General features: G+C 44.8%; 1 protein-coding gene across 1 annotated transcript in view; it reads left to right on the plus strand.

Moving 5' to 3' along the window:
- RIMS4 (regulating synaptic membrane exocytosis 4) overlaps positions 1-18224 on the plus strand; it is a 61455-nt gene that overhangs the window by 33918 nt on the left and 9313 nt on the right. Inside the window, exons 2-5 of the mRNA XM_075018421.1 lie at positions 3044-3185; positions 16073-16185; positions 16846-16947; positions 17204-17343. Coding sequence (XP_074874522.1) covers positions 3044-3185; positions 16073-16185; positions 16846-16947; positions 17204-17343 — 497 coding nt within the window. The remainder of the gene's footprint in view (positions 1-3043; positions 3186-16072; positions 16186-16845; positions 16948-17203; positions 17344-18224) is intronic.

The raw sequence follows: 18224 nt of genomic DNA on the forward strand, positions 1-18224 counted from the left end.
ATGCATATCATTACCTTCATGATTTGCAAAGATGTTGAAGCACAAGATTTCAGGTAAGGGAGGAGGCACAGCCCCTATGTGATGCTCCACACTGACCAGAGAAGGTTGCTAGTAGGTGACTATTGCTTGTGAAATGTTTTCAGTCCACAGACAAGCAGTGCAGCTCTTGTCCATATTTATTTCCTTTTTGTGCTGACTCTTTCCAGGTGTGCTACTCCTGTTCTGCCCTTGTCTCCCAGCTGAGGGGGTTAGAAAACTGTTTTTTTGTTACGTGCTGACTACAGGTAAAGTTTGACTAAGGGGTTTATGTGGGTGGTTTAGGAACCTATATACCATTTCTGATGGCATCTCTGGTGCTTATGCTCATCTCTTATCCTGTTTCAGTCTTGACTCTGACTGCAGTGGTTTGGGAGCTTGCCTTTTTGGCAAAACAGGTTACTCCCCTTCTGTTCAAGGGAAACTTCTGGAAAAAAGAGGCTGGAGGGGAAAAAGGCTGGAGAAATCTTTCTCTAGAATGATGGGAGATGGTTTGTGAGATGCAGCAGTCACTGTGCATTTCTGTCTGGAAGAGGAGAGAGGAATGAAGGATTCTTATAATCTATTCCTGTCTTCTTGTTTTCCAGAGTTTCTCTGTTATATATATATTTTTTTTTTTGTAAATAGGAGTATCCATGTGTCATAGCCATAAAAGCAACCAGGATACTAGAAAACCACCTACTCGTAGCCAGCAGTGCAAAGCTGAGTGTGTGGTGTTACAGCTGAACTTGTCCGGTGCCAGCTGAATTGTCTCTGGTACAGGGCTCTGGTACTGCCCATCTTCCATGGTGCTGCCCTTCCTTGTCTTCGGGCCCTTCTGCTTTATGTCATTAGCTTTGAATTAGGAGATGCCTAATAGAAAGCAGGAAGCACTTTGGGTTGCTCTAAAGCCTTGCTCTGTCCCAAGCCTCTCGTTTGTTGCCAGATGTGGATGCATAGTCTTCTAAGTATGAACGTCTCCAGGCATGTCTCATTAGACTGGGGAAATAAGAGATTTTTTTTTTTTTTAATAGATGTTGCATAGTTGGGCAGCATTTTTGTTTTCTACATTTTATGTCATTTGCAGCCTTGACTGTGGTTGTCTACCAAGGTTCTTGTAAGGACTAACCTAAAAGGCGCAGAAGGATGCGTGTTTTGAGAGTGCATATGTGAAGGAGGGATGGGCATTGATGGATGTAGATGACTAAAAGACTGTTTGTGGAGGTGAATGTGAGACAAATTAAATGGACCATCAAGTCTGCCCACAAGGCTGTGGGATGCTCTCTGAAAGGAACCTACAAACCCCATCAAAGGATCCAGCAAGCCGTGCAAGGCTTGTAGAAGGTGCATCAAAGGGAACTGTTCTGCAGTGGTTGGGGAAGTAAGTGAGGCCGTTTCACAAGTATTTGCTTTTATTGATGCCTATATTGTTATTCTTGCCTGAAGGTTTGGATTTTGAAAGCACATTAAAAATATGTTTTATGTTTGTGTAACTTTGTGGTTGATACAATGTGCTTCATACATTGCTGTAGGCACACAAACAATACAAACAGTAGTTAATGTTAACCCGGAACATGCATATTATATCCTCTTAGCCCATAGGGATGTGCATACACATACTGCACCATATGTGGGGACAGCAGCTGGTACAGAGCCCTGGGGCCAACATGTTTGCCCAGCTGGAAACCTCATGCTACCAGAGGAAAAGAGACTTTATAGCTGTGTTTATGGGAGAATTTTTGTCTTTACATTTCAATGTAGGTGTAATTTGAGAAGTAGGATAGGAAGCATTTCTAATGTCTTTTTTTTTTTTTTAAGTGCCTGTTCACACCAAGATCTAAAGAAAAGCATTTTAGGTCAAGCAGCTTGCTACGCAAATAACAACATCGTGCGTATTTTAGACAGGTTCTTACAGATATCCTCATATTTCCAAAGTAGTTGGGAAAGACTTGTTTAATATTTGGGGATCCTGAGTTCTCTAGACTCAGTTGCTGGGTCATTTCTTCTCCAGGGGTGGTACTCAAAAAGCTGATGGGTTTCTGAAAGCACTGTGGGTCAGAGGTTTGTTACCTGAATCCAGACTAATGGGTAGGCATCTTTAAAGGATTTAGATAATTCTGCTTTGTTCAGAAAACTTGTAGCAGATGTGTTTCAGGATGAGTGTTGTATGTGGGATGAAAACTGGAGCTTCCTAACACCAGCTAAAGCAATTAATAGTATTGGTATTCATTACATAACATGGTTTGTTCTGAGAAACAGACTGCTAGAGATGGAGGATGAAAATAGCAGCTGTTAATTTCAGAGGGCTGAGCCTCTGAAGACTGCACCCAGGAGGAACCAGAACCTACTTAATTCCCTTTGTGCTCTGGCTGAGGGAGTGTACAAAGGGGAATAGTCCTCTCTGGGGTTTTCCGCTGCTGGTGCCATTCCAGGTGCCACCAGGGAACGTTTTGGCCATGCGCAACTATTCCCCTATGGTGTGTCTGGGAGGGCTTCTGCCTTTGCAGCACCTCTGGTGCTGCCTGGCCTTTTCCTCCCCTCTACTCACTTGGTGTTTATCAAGAGCTGTGGCTCTTTGCTGCTCTGCACAATCTGAGGCAGCAACATGGGATTTAGGAAATGTTTTGAGGCATGGTCAGGCTGTACACCTCAGCTCTGCCCATGGTTACTGCTGCTATGTTCTCAAACTGTGTAGCTCCATGTATAGACAGCTTGTGTGTCTGCATGCACCTGTGCTTGATGCATAATTAATTGGTACAAATGGTAGAGTAGTAGGTAGGGTGGTATGTATGTTTTGAGTATCTGCTGGGCCCTGGCTTGCTGGAGCACTGAGTTTGTTCCAAAGGTGACCGGGAGCTGCTGATGAAGCAGGGCTGAGTAACAAAATGCTGCGTGAGAGCAAAGTACTGCCTGGCTGCCAGGTGTCAGGCTGATCTTCTGAAAGACCTTCTCTGCTTCTCCTTGAGTCTGTCATTGGAAAGGCTCTGGGAACAATAGCTGACTGCCTTTTCTCCCTTTTTGTTTGTAGATGGAGATGGTCGGAGACTCAAAGGAGCCATCCAAAGGAGCACAGAAACTGGGCTGGCTGTCGAAATGCCCAGCCGGACTGTCCGTCAAGCCAGCCATGAGTCCATTGAGGACAGCATGAACAGCTATGGATCAGAGGGAAAGTAAGTCATTGAATGGGAGCTGGGTAATCACTTGTGGGATTCTTTGTTCTTCTTATTAATTTTCTTCCAGCATGATAGATGAGTTTGTTTGACTTGCCTATGCTGCGAGTGTACTGCCCATTCAATTGGAGTACAGAGGATGTCTCTGCCTGCATAGCTGGGACATGCTTCAGCTGTTTATACACTTTTTTTAGTGTCCTTGTTATTCTGAGCTGGAGCAGATACCCATTATTTTTAACCGCTTTGCCTTTAGAATAATAATTCAGGGTGACTAGCAGAGGCTCATTTCACTGGTAATAAATTATAAGCCAGTAGTCTTGAATGTTGCACAACAGTTGTCCATCTCCCCTGTTTCAAAATCACCTTTTGGTTTCGGGGGGGCGGGGGGAGTGGCAAGGTGATGAAAAGTATGCACGTAGCAAAATAATCATTCTGATATCAAAATACATATTTAGAAGCCTATGTATACTTTTGGTAACAAACATTCTTTTGTTTCATCTGAGTTACAGTGTCCTAAAAGAATGTATTTTAGAAACTGTTTTTGACACTGAGAAAAGTTATAACACACTTTGTTGCATTTAGGCTTTATACCAGAATGCAAAGCAGGGGATCCTTAGGCCAGAACTTTGGGGGCTGACTTGTCTCCAATTCTGTCTTTTTTTGTGTTTCCATTATTTGAAGCCATGTATGGAGATCATAATAATTTCATTAAAGTGACTGTTCATGGGAATCTTTGGAGGCAGAAAAACCCCCAGTATTTAAAAAAAGGAGGCAATATATACCATCAGATTCTGTGCATCTAGGTATGAGGCCAAAATGTTTGTATACCTAAAACGTGCTCTGTTTAAGACAAGTACCACACTGGGCATCTCTCTGTACACTCTCTCTAGTCCTATGTGATATTCCAAGTATGCTGTACTGCTAAAATGCTGAGATAGTCCAAAGACGCTCTCAATTAATGTGATTCTGGTGTTAAATAAGTAACAGACTGTAAATTAAGAGAGACTTTCTTTAGCTTTAGAAGTAGGCTAATCCTGGAAAGGCATCATAGATCTGTGCTGAAGGTTGGAAATAGTAATGAGGCACAGGCTGTGATAGCAATCTTGTCACTCCAAAGCTGTGATGTACCTTACCTCTTCTGTGAGCTGCTGTCTCCAGGGAAATATTCCTGCTACACCAGCACAGTCCTATGGCTTGTAGTTCTGCCTCTGCTACGAGATGCAGAGGATTAGTGATTAAGTTCAGTCCCTTGGCAATGCAGGGCAAGAATCTGCTTTCAAGCAGAGTAGAATTCTTCCCTTTTTCTATTTACATAGCTTACCCTCCTGGGAAGGGGTATAATTCTCTGAAATGTCTGTGTCCTATGATTGCATATGCTGGCTGCTTTGATTGGGCTTTCCTGGAGAGAGAATATTTCTGCCAACAAAATATTGTACCCGTACAAGTGCGGTTTTACCCAGAAGGCAGGCGGCATGTAGCTATCAGCTCAACAAAGAAAGAAAAAAAAATCCTGTCTTGCAATCCAAATGTCTTTATTAGAACAAGTCTAACATTTGGTATTCCGGCCTCAAATACTGCCAGAACATCCTTGCCAGCCCCTCTGCTGGGGATGGGACAGTTTCTCCTCTTACTTCTCTGAAAAGTATGATGAAGTGGTTCCTGGACGCTTTGTTCCTAGGTGGGATAATTGATCTCTTTTGGAAAGCTGGTGGGAATTGCAGCTCTCTGTCTGAGCTACAAGTGATAAGCAAACAGGGCTGAGAGTACAAAGAGGGTTCTATTCTCTTGAAACATGGTGGGAGGGGAGTTTCTTTGCTTTCTTTTCCTGCAGCAAAGGAATTGTTTGGGGAGTAGCTTTGAGGGACAGAAAATGTATTCTCCTAAATCAGATTTCTCTTGACCTCTCTCATTCACTGTAGTTGTGTTCCCAGGGAGGCAAAATGAAGATTCATATGACTGTGTTAGCTGTGGCAAGTTTATTTTCTTTTTAATGCTGGGTTTCTGACTGATGCAGATACTCCTAGGTCAGAGACAGCTTTCACCAGCGACTGTCAAAACCCCAGTTTTCAGCAAGACGAGGTTGCCCTAGTTCTTCCACCCATACATCTCTTCAGTGTGTTTGCACAGGGAAGAAAATGGATTCAAAACCTCATCATCCAAGAGGGCTTGTTTCTCAACTCCTGTATGTTTTTATAATCTTTTTCAATTTAAGGCCTAAAAGGACAACTTCCAAAGGTGGAACACTGAAATGATCAAAGATTTGGTGAAACTTTGCTGCAGAAGGCCTAAATACCTGCTCTCAGTCATACAAACATGCTTTTAAAAAGCGATGCTTATTGACTGCTTTCATGTTTGTTGCGGTGAGCTGGCTGCAGCTAGCTGCAGCTGCTCTGTGCCAGTGTGAAGTATTGCAGTTGAAAAATTTTCTGTAGTGTGTGATTTTGAGCGGTGCTGCTTTTCTTGTGAATACCAGAGTGCATGAAATCCAGTTGTTTTTTTATGGAGAGGCTTGTTATATAGGGATATACTTCTCCTCAGATATGCTAGGTCCTCCTTCAACAAAATATTCCCTTTAGGGTTTTACCTGAAGGTCAAGTATACTGAAGATTAGCTGGTCTAAAAGATGCATCTCCTGGAATTTAAGCTCATGCAACATGCCAGTAAGTGCTGACAATGCCAACACACTGCTTCATTTAATTTTTTGCTGTACAAAAAGTCCTCCAACCATGTTACCCAGCTTTTATACTTCACAGAGGTTGTGCACTAGTGTAGGAAATTAATATAATAAAACTCAATGTGAGAGTTTATAGAAGGGAAAGGTGATATTTATTCTAAACAAAGGTGTTGTCAGTCATTCACGCTTCTAGGTTTCACTCACTCATGCTCTCACCGCCTTGTGAAGGTGCCAAGCCTCGTGCTGTAGCCAGGCTTGGTTGTGTGCTGCAGGGAGGACCAGGGACACCATCTGTCAAGCCCTCGCTATGTCTTCGGAGTTGTTCTTCACGACAGACTGGCTCTTGAACTGTTGTTTTTTTTTTTTTAAACTTTCTAGGACTTACCTGTTATTACAGAATGATCTTTCACCTTGGGGTCGTGCTCTTTTTGGTCTTAAGTAGTGCTGCTACGTTTTTGTTTCCTTGTTTGAGGGATCTTTGTGGCTACAGTCTGCCTTCAGAAAAGCTATGGAAGTGATGTGCTCTCTGACCTTGTTGTCTTCCTCCTGTCATCACAGGACAGGTCTGCTGCTGACAAGTTGGTTGTGCTTTTGCACACACAGATGTTTCCATTCATAATTCATCCAGACCAATCTTAGCACTGGTTACAAATCCCTACAGCAGTGAGTATTTTTTTCTATGTATGTACTTAAAAATCTGCATGAGAGGACAGTTACCCACTGTAGCAAGTGCCTACCAAATAGTCTTGGGACACCAAGACTCCTGCAAGGATAAAATTCTGAATATAGGAATAACTCTTAAATAAATAAACCCCTGAGATTCCACACAGATCTCCAGCTTCATCCTGGCTCTTGCACGACCTACATCTTGTTTTGGCTGGGTTTTGCTGCAGCTGCACAAGACCATGTACAACATTCAGAAAGCAATAGATTCTGGACTTGTGTGTAACTTATTCCTGCCAGCCACTTTTCTTTCTGAAAATGGAGCAGAAAGACAAAAATGGACCTGGAAAAAAAGACTGCTGGCTGCCATAGTCCCTAGTAAGTGGTACTTGTCAGTTTTTTTGTTCTTGCTGGCTACTGCTGAGATGATTAAGTTACAGAGAGCTAAGGTGACTTTTACGTTAGAAAAGCACAGCAGGTGATGACTAGCAAAGACTTATAGGATTGTTCTTGTATTATCTGAGTCTGCCTGTCCAGCAAGGAAGCATCTTGTTGTTAACTATATCATCTCTCTTTTCCCATCGTGAGGGCAGCACCAGCCTGAGCCCTGCCTGAAGCCCCTGTTGTCACGAAGGCTGGAGGCAGAACACAGCCCAGCACGTGTGCTGCCGGCACGGGCACCTCACGCCTCTTGGTTTTGTTCTGTCTCACATTGTTTCTGCAGGCTACGGCTTGTATCAGTTCTCCCATCTGTGTGTACAGGGCTGATGTGAACCAGTGCTGGGACTTAAGCTAGGAGAACTACCTGCCCTATTCTGCTTCAGTACGGAGCAATAACTAAAAGGCAGCTGGAGAAAATACTGGCCTGGCTTGTGACCACATGGCCATCTGAAAATTCACTTTCCTTCACCAAAAATTATCCATCGTTATTTGAGAATTACCAAATGATTCCTTAACACACCATTCAGGAGATTTGTGTCATAGCTATTCACTGAATGTCCCTTTTTTGGTATCCAAAGCCAGGGGACTTCTAGACTCTTTTATAGCGAAGTGTCTTTAGGGCTCTCCTTTTATCCAAGTCCTTTTAAAAAAATGTAATGAAATGTGTTGTTAATACAGTTTGGGCTATAAGAAATCAAGGCCCTTTGAGATGGAAACCAGGAAAGGGTTGGAGATTGTTTCTGTAATATGCCAAGAAATTAGTCAGCCTGTTCAGCAACATCCTTTTGTGTTGTTAAGCTCGACCAGCATGGCTTGGAAAGGATGTGACCTTGAGAGTTGTAGTTACAGCAGTAAATAGAGTGAATCCTGCCTTCAGCAACCTCTTGGGAACACGCAAAATTGCTTTCTGAAGGCAGGTAGCTATCTTTTATTCAATGCGTCTGAGATGACTGGTGATTGCTAAAAATGTAGCTGGCCTGGTAAGGTGGGGAAGGGAATGGGGGAGGTCTTTGTACATAATCCATTGCATAGTTTTTATAGCACCATTTAGGTGGCAGAATTCATACAGCAGAAGGAACTGGATACGTGAGCGGAGTACAGTGTGTTACAGCACAGAAGACAGCACGTCACGGTGCTAAAAATGTTACAGGAAGTGGAGTGGCCAGGAGAGAAGCGGAGCTTGTTGAGAGGCAGAGACAGGGATGTTGCCTGGCAGAGGAGATCCATGAGGTTGTTGGGGTTAGGTCAGGTTTGGGTCCTGCAGGGATAGATGCTCATAGAAAACCTTTGCAGCCAGGCTCCTGCAGCACTCACATTGACTTTGACAGGGTAAGGGGCTGTGTGCCCAATGCTTTGACAATGTAGTCAGATGCGTATTGCATTAATAATTCCTCATGTGCACCATAAATATTTTAAAGATGGGGGCAGTGGATGTTAATTTAACCAGTTCTGCCTTCCTCCTTAGCTGATAGAAACCCACTTGGCTTCTGTGTGTAAGATGCTATTTAAAAGACCTTAACATACAATATGGATGAGTGTGATTGTTATACAGTACAGTCCTGCTCCCTGAAATTGGAGTTCTGATGGGCTTTTTTAATGCTCAAATAAAATAACTGTCAAATATGTTATCAGTCTCAGAGAAGACTTCCTCCCTTCTCCTTTTTTCTGGATGAAGAAAGTACGCATTGCTGTCCCTGGTTTTTAAAGACAGAGCTGGAGAACTTAGCTATGTGTTAGATGTAGATGTATAGCAAATCTGTTAGTTCAGCTGTGCAAGTCAAACCATTCAGTTGCATAGTTGTGTTTTAGGCAACTTGCTTATTAATTGCAACTTTGTGCCCTAAGAGGACAAAAAAGAGTCTTTTAGAAAATACTTATGGGAACAGAACAATGATTTCTGAACCTGGGCCCAAACACATCTCATATACATGCTAGACACCATGGAACGCCTCTTTTAAGAGTGTATCACTTCTAGAGGCTTGAGTTGATGGCAGATAGGCGGTTGTGTGGATAGTGTGACTAAATCCATGAAAAGCATAAGACAAAAAATGTTATCTTCTGAAAATAGCTGTTCTCTGGGTGTGCCAGGGGTGGCTGTGTTGAAGCTGTCTGGCTTCACCACTACCCCACCTGGTTGAACCCACAGCAGCTGGAGCAGTGCAGCTCAGCTCTGCAGAAGTCAAGATGTGCAAGTGTAATAGAGAGGCAGTAATGGGGATTTGGTCCAAGGGGGAGGACACAATCTTCTCAGAATACCCCTTCTCTTGCCAGAGCTCCTTGACAAAAAGGTGTTGTGCCCAGCCTGTGAAGGGAGCAGGAGATAAATACCTTGCTCTGCATTTCTTCTGCGCAGGCATAGCAGCCAGTGTGTGGCCATTACAAGTTGGTACAATCGAGACCAGTCCGAGTCTTCAAAGATAGAAGTAAAAAGTACTGTATGGGGGCAAAAGAAAGGAAATAGGCTGGGCTGTGCTTCGAACTGATAACTCAGAAATGATGTTGAGGACTGATGTGCAAAGAGGAAGGACTGGAAGAAGATTTGGAAGGAAAAAGTAAAGCAAAGCACAGGAATAAATTCTCTAGGGAGGGATTTTAAGAACTGGTTAGACGAGCAGCTGTCACGAATGATGTAAATAAAGCTGCTCTGGCCTTGGGACCTGGGTGTGGACTGGGTGACCTGTGGAGATGCCCTCTTACCATATTTCCTGTGAGTTTTGCAAGGTTTTGACAAGCTGATTCTGCAGATGCTTGCAGCAGCCTAATGGTATACCTGGCATAGAGAGTCCCAGAAGCAATTTAAAAATAGATTTAGAAAGGAGGTCAGACAAACTCCGCATGGACAGGAAAAGAAATTAATGATACATTTCCCTAAATGTGTCTGTGCTGTTACATGCCTTGCATGCTAATGTGCAGCAAACAACGGGTGGGGGTGCAGAAGAGGCTGAGCAGAGCCACATATGTGGTATGAGAGGGATCAGTACAGGTGCTCCAAATTTTCTTTATACCATTTTGTATTGAAGTCAGCATTGTCTATCTAGGCATTCAAATCCTCATCAGTTTACAAGAAAACTTTGGAAAGCTAGTTCTCCATCTGAATATATATATGAAAAGCAGCAGCCTTGCTTTAAAGGAACCAACTGCATGATGCTTTGCATGTGGAGAGGAAGGGCATACATCTTTGCAATGGGTAGGTCAGGAAATGCTGCTACCTTGAAAGAGCACAGAAGTGAGCAGCTGGCAAAGAGCCTTTAAGCCACTCTTAAATTACACTACACAGGACAGATTTCATATGCCCTGACCTACAGTGTGTAATGCAGGAGCACAGTCTTCAGAGACTGCTGCACAGATTTCCTAAATAATCAGGATTATGAATGTCGTGTTTAAAAGAACATCGAGGCAATCTCAGCCCCAGTTTGAGCACATGGTTCCTAAGATTGAGTGAACACACAGTTTTATTCTGCATATAAATGTGTCACAAAAAGAAATAAATTGTTTATGCAGTCAACCTTTTTCATAAAGTCGGGAGTGGTAATTAGGTACATGTTCTGCATGGGGATTGCGTACGGGCATTGCTTGCAGCTGCCTGGAGCTGCCAGGCTGGGCTCAGGGCTCTGCCTGCCAGCTGTAGCCTCGCAGGCTGGTGTCTGCGTGGTCTTGTCTCCCTCTCGCGGGTGTCCAGACCACTGCAACAAGAGCAGTTGTCCCCTGCTGTCCCGAGGTGTGTCCATGCTGCGATGCCTTCAGCGCGGCGTGGAGGCATCTATGCTAGCTGGCTGCTGTGCCAGGGACAGCTTGGGCTTAGAAATGGCTATTTTATCCGTTGTTTGAAATGGGTTTTGCAGCCTGTGCTGAGCCTTGGGGTGGAGCCGGTACCTGTACAAACAATATTAATGTTCTTGTAGGTTTCTGCTGATGTTACTTCTTGTTGCCGGGCTCAGAGACCCCAGGATCAGTAGTCTCCAGAGTGTTGTCCTGCTGCTGCCCCTGGTCTGCCTCCTTACCTACAGCTGAGGGCCATGTTCTGTGGGTCCTCCAGCAAAATGTCCTTCATTTGTCATTGACACCCCAGAGGCGTTACCTCCGTGTGCTCTCTCTGTGCCTTCAGGTCAATAACAGAGCCATGTTCAACTTCAAACCAATTCCACAGCAAAACCCACAATCTTTAACTTCATTAAAATCATTCTCATTCAGCTGTGGCAAAGCAGAGCCCATGAATCATGATTAGTGAAAGCAGAGGGCCAGAGAAGAGATAATTAATTTCTCTTTCTTGTTCAAACGGCTGCGCTGCCCTCCCTCAGTGGAGGATATGTGCCCTTTAGACAAAAGGCTGACAAGTGTCACCTGTTAATCTTCTCTGTGTGGCTGTTTGTCAGCACAAGATGGTCTTGCCGCAGCCCCGGTCCCCAGGGCCCTGCTGGTTATGACAGTTGCTATTTGCAAGTCAGCTGCAAAATGCTCCCTCTTTATTCCTCCTGCTATTTTTAGCACTTCTTTTTAGATTGCAATAAAAAAAAGACATCTTGTGTTGGTGATAACCAGGTTGTAGAAATTTCTCCCCTTAAGGGAGAGGCTTGCTTGGTGATGGGAGGGGAAGGACTTTCCAGGGTTGCTCCAGTGCATGTGAAACCCATCTGCTGGCTCTCACCCAAGGTGGAGCTGCTGCTGTAACCTGTGGTGGATGCCTTTGGGAGCGTGTCTCCCTGCCAGTACATCCAGCATGTGGTGGTTCAGCTGAAGAGCTGGTTGCTGAACCAAGGGCAGGTGAGAAATGGCTCTGTTTCTTCAGAGGTCGGGCAGGAGAAGTCTGCTGAGCATGCAGCAGGCAGCACAGTGGCAGAGGAGAGCTCTTGGGAGCACTAGGGCTGTGTTTAGGAACCTGAAAGAAATCACGGTGGTCCCTGGAGCTCTTTTCCTCCCTGCTTCAGCTGCAGGAAAAGCAAGTGAGTGAATGGGGAGGGTCTGTCCCACCGGTCTCAGAACCACACTGTACATGGCCCCCTCACCTCAGCATCCCAGCTACTCTCTGAGCACTTGGCAGACAGAGCTCACTGAGCTGGATTTGGGCATCCTAAATTTAGCCGATGCAGCTAAATGGTTCCTGCTGTTTTTAATTCGCATTCATACTAAATTTCTGCAGTTTTATTTTCCCCTTCCCTCTTCTCTCAAGGGAGAAGCAATTGCTTTCTTGGAGGTAGCTTATGATTTTTCCAGACAGAAATTGTTTCCATTCCAGGGTTATTGGCAATACCCAAATATATGTCCAGGAATTGGTCAAAGCCAAGGAGCCTGGTTTAGAGCTGCTGCTTCTAATGTCTAATAAAGCAGCACTGCAAAAGGTCAGCCTCTGTGCAATGTAGCAGCCAGTCCTACCAGCTAATGGCATAATCTATTAAAGAATTAATTCTCTACATCTTTACTTCCCGGTCAAATATAACACAACAGGGAACATTAACTGTCTAACCTAATACTGAGTTTCATATAGTGCTAGTAAACCTATTAACTGAGGCTGTTATCCAAACTGCCGGAGTCTTGACCTTGGCCCGTGTTTTTAAGCAGGCTTTTGCTGTTCCTCTCGAGATCAGCCCCAGTGCTACAAAGCAGCAGCACCTTCATTCAAGCAGTGGCTCGACTGCTTTCCTTGCTACGGTCCATGCTTGCAGCACAGCCCTGGTGTCCCTGCAGCAATGTCCTGCCCTCTTGCTGTAATTTGCACTGAGAAGCGTTCATCATTTTGAGGTCATCCCAAGCCCTCTGACTTCTGAACCTGTGTGGCGATAACAGCAATGTTTGCTTTGCTGTAAACACTTCCAGTTACTATTGGTTCACCTTTAGCCCAACAGCTCTTGTTCTTGTGCTTTTCAACACTGTTCTTCATGCTTTCCTGCTATTTTGCTTCGCGTTGGAATATCATTGAGGTAGGCTGCAGCATCAGCTGCTCTGTTAGCAGGTGCTTTTATTTGCTCCTTAGCTGCCCCAGCTTCTGGGCAGAGCCTTTGGGAGCAGTGTTGCCCAAAGGAGGGGTGAGCTGGTGTGCAAGAGCATGGGTGGTTTCTCTTCACACACACATCAAGAGCAGACAAATATTTGACATCAGCCTTCAATGATGTTCTTTCCCCAGCAGGTAAGGGGAAATGGTCTTCTGTGGCAGGTTTTGTGAATCATTTTGAGTGTTCAGGAGCCAGAAGGGTCTCTCTTTGCTGCCTTGCAGAGAGTGGAGTTTCTGTGAGTGATCTTCTCCCAGCTTTGTGTCTCCACTGCAGTAACATGACCGGACTTCACCTTGGAAAGGGATCGCTCTGAGACCTGGTTCTGGATGTGTTGTGGGCTCTCAGACCACTAGGCTTCGCTCAGTCCTGGGCTTCCCCTCCACTATCCTGGTCCTTAGCATCTTGTTAATGAGCCAAAGCATCTGTTTTGAGCATGGTAGAGAACATTTCCCTGAATGGGTGTGAGTTGTCTTGCTAGCTTGTTATTTATGTGCTCGTTCAGGTCATGTACTCCCCAGGGTAGGACTAAGACCCAAGCTTGGTCCATCTATCTTCCATAAGTTCAGGAGAATAAAGAAAACATTTACCTTTTGGCTGATGGTCCATTCATCTCCTGCTCAATCTTATGTCTTTCTCTGTCAGGTCTCCTTTTACTTGAACTATTTTGGGTTCTCTAAGCACTAGTTTTCATCCTTTTTTTGACACTCTGTGGGCAGCTCAAAATCCCTGAGCCAGCAGGCTCAAGGAGTCTCGCTGGTCCTTGTGTGCACCAGGACTCACTTCTTCCCTCCTTGTATGGGCAAATCATGAGCCTGATAAAGCGTGCCTGGCTCCGGGCTCCCCCTTCCCCTGCTTTCCCCATCACATGTCCCTGTCCCTGCAGATTTACCAGCCCTGGGGATGTCTCTCTCTGTGCACAGTCTGTCTTCAGGAGCCTGGCTACTAAATCCAGCATCTCTGCCCTGGTCCTGTGCTCGGGGCACTGCTCCCTGCAGAGGGCTGCCCCATCGGGGCTGGCAGACACCAGCTGGGTGATGGGGCAGGAGTTGCGTACCCACAGGGAGCAGAGTGCGGCCCTGCACTGCCTTTGCCCCCAGGGTGGACGGTGGCACTGGGGATGCGCCTTGTGCCTCTGTGGAGTCGGTGATACTGAAAACCCAGAAAAGTCTTAAGCCTTCTCCGCAATTAATGCAAATTATAAATCACACTGTTTCTGTTGCATCTCAAAATATCACCAAGAGTGTTTGTGCAAACAGTGGATGCAGGATGAAAAAACACCAAACTGGGGAAAATCCACCCTGTGCAGAGCCCCTCCCAAACCTGTCTTCCAGGATGCTGGGACACCCTCATCCCTTTTCACAAAGGTGACATTTTTAAAGAGCTCAAGGGCAGGTTTTTCCATGCCGATGGCTCAGCAGCTCCCTGTATAGCAGCGATAACCAGGTTTCTCAAAGAGCAAGGTCAGCGTAGAGGGGAGGTGCAGTGCTCTGTGGAAAAGTCTGGCTATTTAATTCGGTGCCCCTGTCACAGTGAGCTGAGCCACCCCATGAACCTGTCATGAGGACATGTGCTAGTGACATCCTCTTCAGTCCCATGCATAGTGAAATGCTGAGGTATGTGTGCTGGCTTCCTCATTCCTCATCTGAATAAATAAATATTCCCATGGGGCTGAGACCAGGTCTGAAAATAGCTAATGAGAGCTGAAATCCCAACCTGAAATTAACACTCTTCTGGGTGAATGGGGTTTAAAAAATATTTTTTTTCCTAATGTCTTTTAAATGTGACTGACTTGCAGGGGGGGAATCAATGAATCGTTGTGGCTGACTCGGTCTGCATGAGAGCCTGCGGTCCCCAGCCTGCTCCACAGGCAAGGTTCCTCTCTGGCTTCACTTGTACCAAACATGCGGCCTCGTCACAGCATCCTTTCTAAGAAACAAATTTGGGGCAGCGGGGAGCTGTATCATTACATGGGTGATTGTCCCCCTCCAAGGACATTTGGAAACGTGCAGGAGGTTCATAATTGTGGCTGACTTCGGCATGCAGCAGCTTCCCTGCGAGGCAGAGTGCAAAACCCGGTGCAGTAGCGTGGGTACCCCGGTACAGAGCTCCTGGTCTGTGTTTCAGCAGCTGTGTCGTGGTTTGGCAGATGCCTGCAGGACAAACGTAGGTGTCAAATGGTGCCCTCAAGCTTCCTCCTTACCACTTGCAGCAAGTTTTCCCACAACCTGTGAAACAGCTGTGTAAATCAGGGTACAACTGGGTAAATCTTGGTTTGTACCAGTGCACCACAGGGTTTGACCCTTTTGCATTGCTTCACCCATGTGCAGTGACCAGCACCTGCAGCCATGCAGTAGACCAGCCTCAGGTGCTTGATGAATAGATTTGGGGGCTCTGTCCCCCTGACAGCTTTTGGTTTGCTGCAGTGACTGCGGCAGAGGCATTGCTGGTGTTTGAGGGTGTTATCCCTTTAGCCTTGCACCAATGTCCAGGCTGTCTTCGTAACTGCTTCAGGATGGTTGTGGAAGCAGGTATGGAAACCACACAGTAGATGTGATGGGTGTTTCTGGTGTTGCGTGGTAGGAAATGGGGCCCTTTAGTCAAGAAGGAGATGCATTGCTCTGTGTGTGTGTGATAAACAAATAGGGAATTGAGTCCCAAGGGGATTGATGCTAGCACCCCTCATCTCACTTTCATCTGCTGCTCTAGATGCAGTATTTCCTCAGAAATGGGGACTGGGAAGGGACAGCTACCAAGAGAGATCCTATAAGCTGTGCTAGGAAGCTGCTTAGATTATAATGCTACCTGGAAGAGTGACAGGCTGCATATGAGCCTGATATATGGCAGAGAGTTTCCTTACAGACAATTAGTTATAGTTAAACAAGTGTTAACTAACTGGTGACTGCAACCATTACTGTTTTGTTTTGGGGTTTTTTTTTGTACAAGGAAAGGGATTTTAAATGGATTCCATGTAACTAAACTGGCCAGAAATCAGCGAGTTTTGCGAGACAAGAAGGCTTCTGTAGATGTCATTCATTTCAAAGATACATTAAATCTGGTTCTTTAGTTGCTGGGTTGCTTTAAAATGCAAATTAATCATTTGCCAAAATCAATTTCTTTTGCAGCTTGAATTTCAGTGGAGTCCATCTGGCATCTGCTGGGCAGTTTAGTGACTTCCTGGGGAGCATGGGCCCTGCACAATTTGTTGGACGTCAGACCTTGGCCACCACTTCAATGGGTAAGGAACACAAAAATGTTAGGTGGCTTTAATTTAGTCTTGAACAGACCATTCCTACAAGCCACCTAATGTGTCCAGTATCTGCTGATCTACCGCTCTCCAGCTTAGTTTCTCTGTGAAATCAAGTAAGCTTGGCTGAAAGGTTTTGCTGATTGCTGCAAATATGGCATTAGTAGGAGAGCACCAGCTTTATGCTTTCCTCTGTTGGATCTGAAAGGCATAGACTAAGTGAAACATAGCTAAAATCCTGAAAATGCATGCTGTGCATCTTCATGTTTTTCTTGCTCTCTAAGACCCACCAGACTCTGTAAAGATTTTCTTATGGTCCACCATAATTGCATTTTCCAAAGCAGCCTGCGATTCTAGGTGCTTCATTTTGGGAGAGATGAGAGGCTAGCTGCCACTGAAGAGTATGAGACTGAGTCACCAAAGCCATGTTAGAGGGCTGATAGTAGAGATTGCTTTTGAAAATATGGGCTGGAATCACTGTAGAGCTGCTTACTCCAGAGTAATGCTGGAGGAGATCAGGCACTCAGGGCCTACAGTTTGTTAGAGCTTGTATCAGGTGTGACACGAAGATTGTTTTCTTTTTTAACATTTTAGTAGCCTGTAGATGTATTGTTTTGGAAGCCTTCTGTCTATTTTGACATTTTGGTTTAGGGGATGTGGAAATTGGCTTGCAAGAGCGAAATGGGCAGCTAGAAGTGGATATCATTCAGGCTCGAGGACTGACACCAAAACCCGGCTCCAAAACACTGCCAGGTAGTATGCTTTGACCTCCTAAAGCAATTCACTGAGCCCCAGCCTCCTGTGATGCTTGTGAATACGAAAAAATTTAATTCTGCTTGGCTTCTGCAGGAACAAGCAGTCTGTATGCAGTATTGAAAATAAGGCTGGTTGAGCAAATCTTTTCACTGCTGTAAATGCCTTCTTTAGAAGTAACTGAGACATGGCACTCTGTCTTTTCTAAAGTGAGCATGAAGATTTTTTCATATTTGACAATATTTATTTTTTCCAGCTGCTTACATCAAAGCTTACCTGCTAGAGAATGGCGTGTGCATTGCGAAAAAGAAGACAAAAGTGGCTCGCAAATCATTAGACCCTTTGTACAATCAGGTGTTACTGTTTGCTGAGAGCCCCCAGGGCAAAGTATTACAGGTAAGATGAGCAAGTCTCAGGTCTGCCCATCTCTCTCTTCCACATCTGTTGGAAGATATTAAGTCTGGCAAGCAATGTGGATAATTAACATAGATGAGAAAAAGCCAATGTTTTCAACTGAACCAAATGCACTTGATCTGAACGTGACAAATGGAAAGGAAACCCTTTTTTTCATACTCAAACTGATTACCCTGCCAGGTAACATGAGTGCCTACCAGGAAAAGGTTGATTTTTATTTTTTTAATTTTTTTTTTCCTGCCCAGTTAGGAGATAGGTAGTACCTATAGATGCTAAACAATCTTGCAGCATAGGTTGTCTTCTGTGTTTATAGGTATTCAGAGCACTCTGCTTTGGCCATCACCCAATCACATATCCTACCTTTTTCTACCTCTTTTCTTTTACTGGTATACATTTTCTATCATACTCATATTTTCATTTCCGCACCTATATTTCCAGAGCAGAATGATTTGTACTGTTAATTCATACCTAAATCATTTCCATCTAATAAAGCCTAGCTAAAATCCACTGGTAATACTGATGTAATTAATCTGTAAGTTTCTATTGCTTACTTCCACTGACATATGAATTGCCAGCTTAACCTGCTGGATCCTTCTCACTAGTGAACTCTTCCTCATTTACCTTGATTAGAAGCATTTTCCACTGTTGTAATGAGACTGCACATTTTTGACTGAAATGGGGTGGGACCTGGCTTGGTCTGCTCTTGCCTTGCATGGGTTTCCTTACCTGCTGCCTTGCTGCCAGGAAAGACGCTTATTCCAAGAGAATAAAATGAGGAGCTTGGCTCTCTACCAGTGGCCATGCCACCAAACCACCTTTCTGCAGTGGCTTGCTCCATCTCGTGCTGACCTGGAGTGTTATTT

This window comes from Buteo buteo, chromosome 2 (assembly GCF_964188355.1).
Source record: "Buteo buteo chromosome 2, bButBut1.hap1.1, whole genome shotgun sequence".
Classification (NCBI taxonomy): domain Eukaryota; kingdom Metazoa; phylum Chordata; class Aves; order Accipitriformes; family Accipitridae; genus Buteo; species Buteo buteo.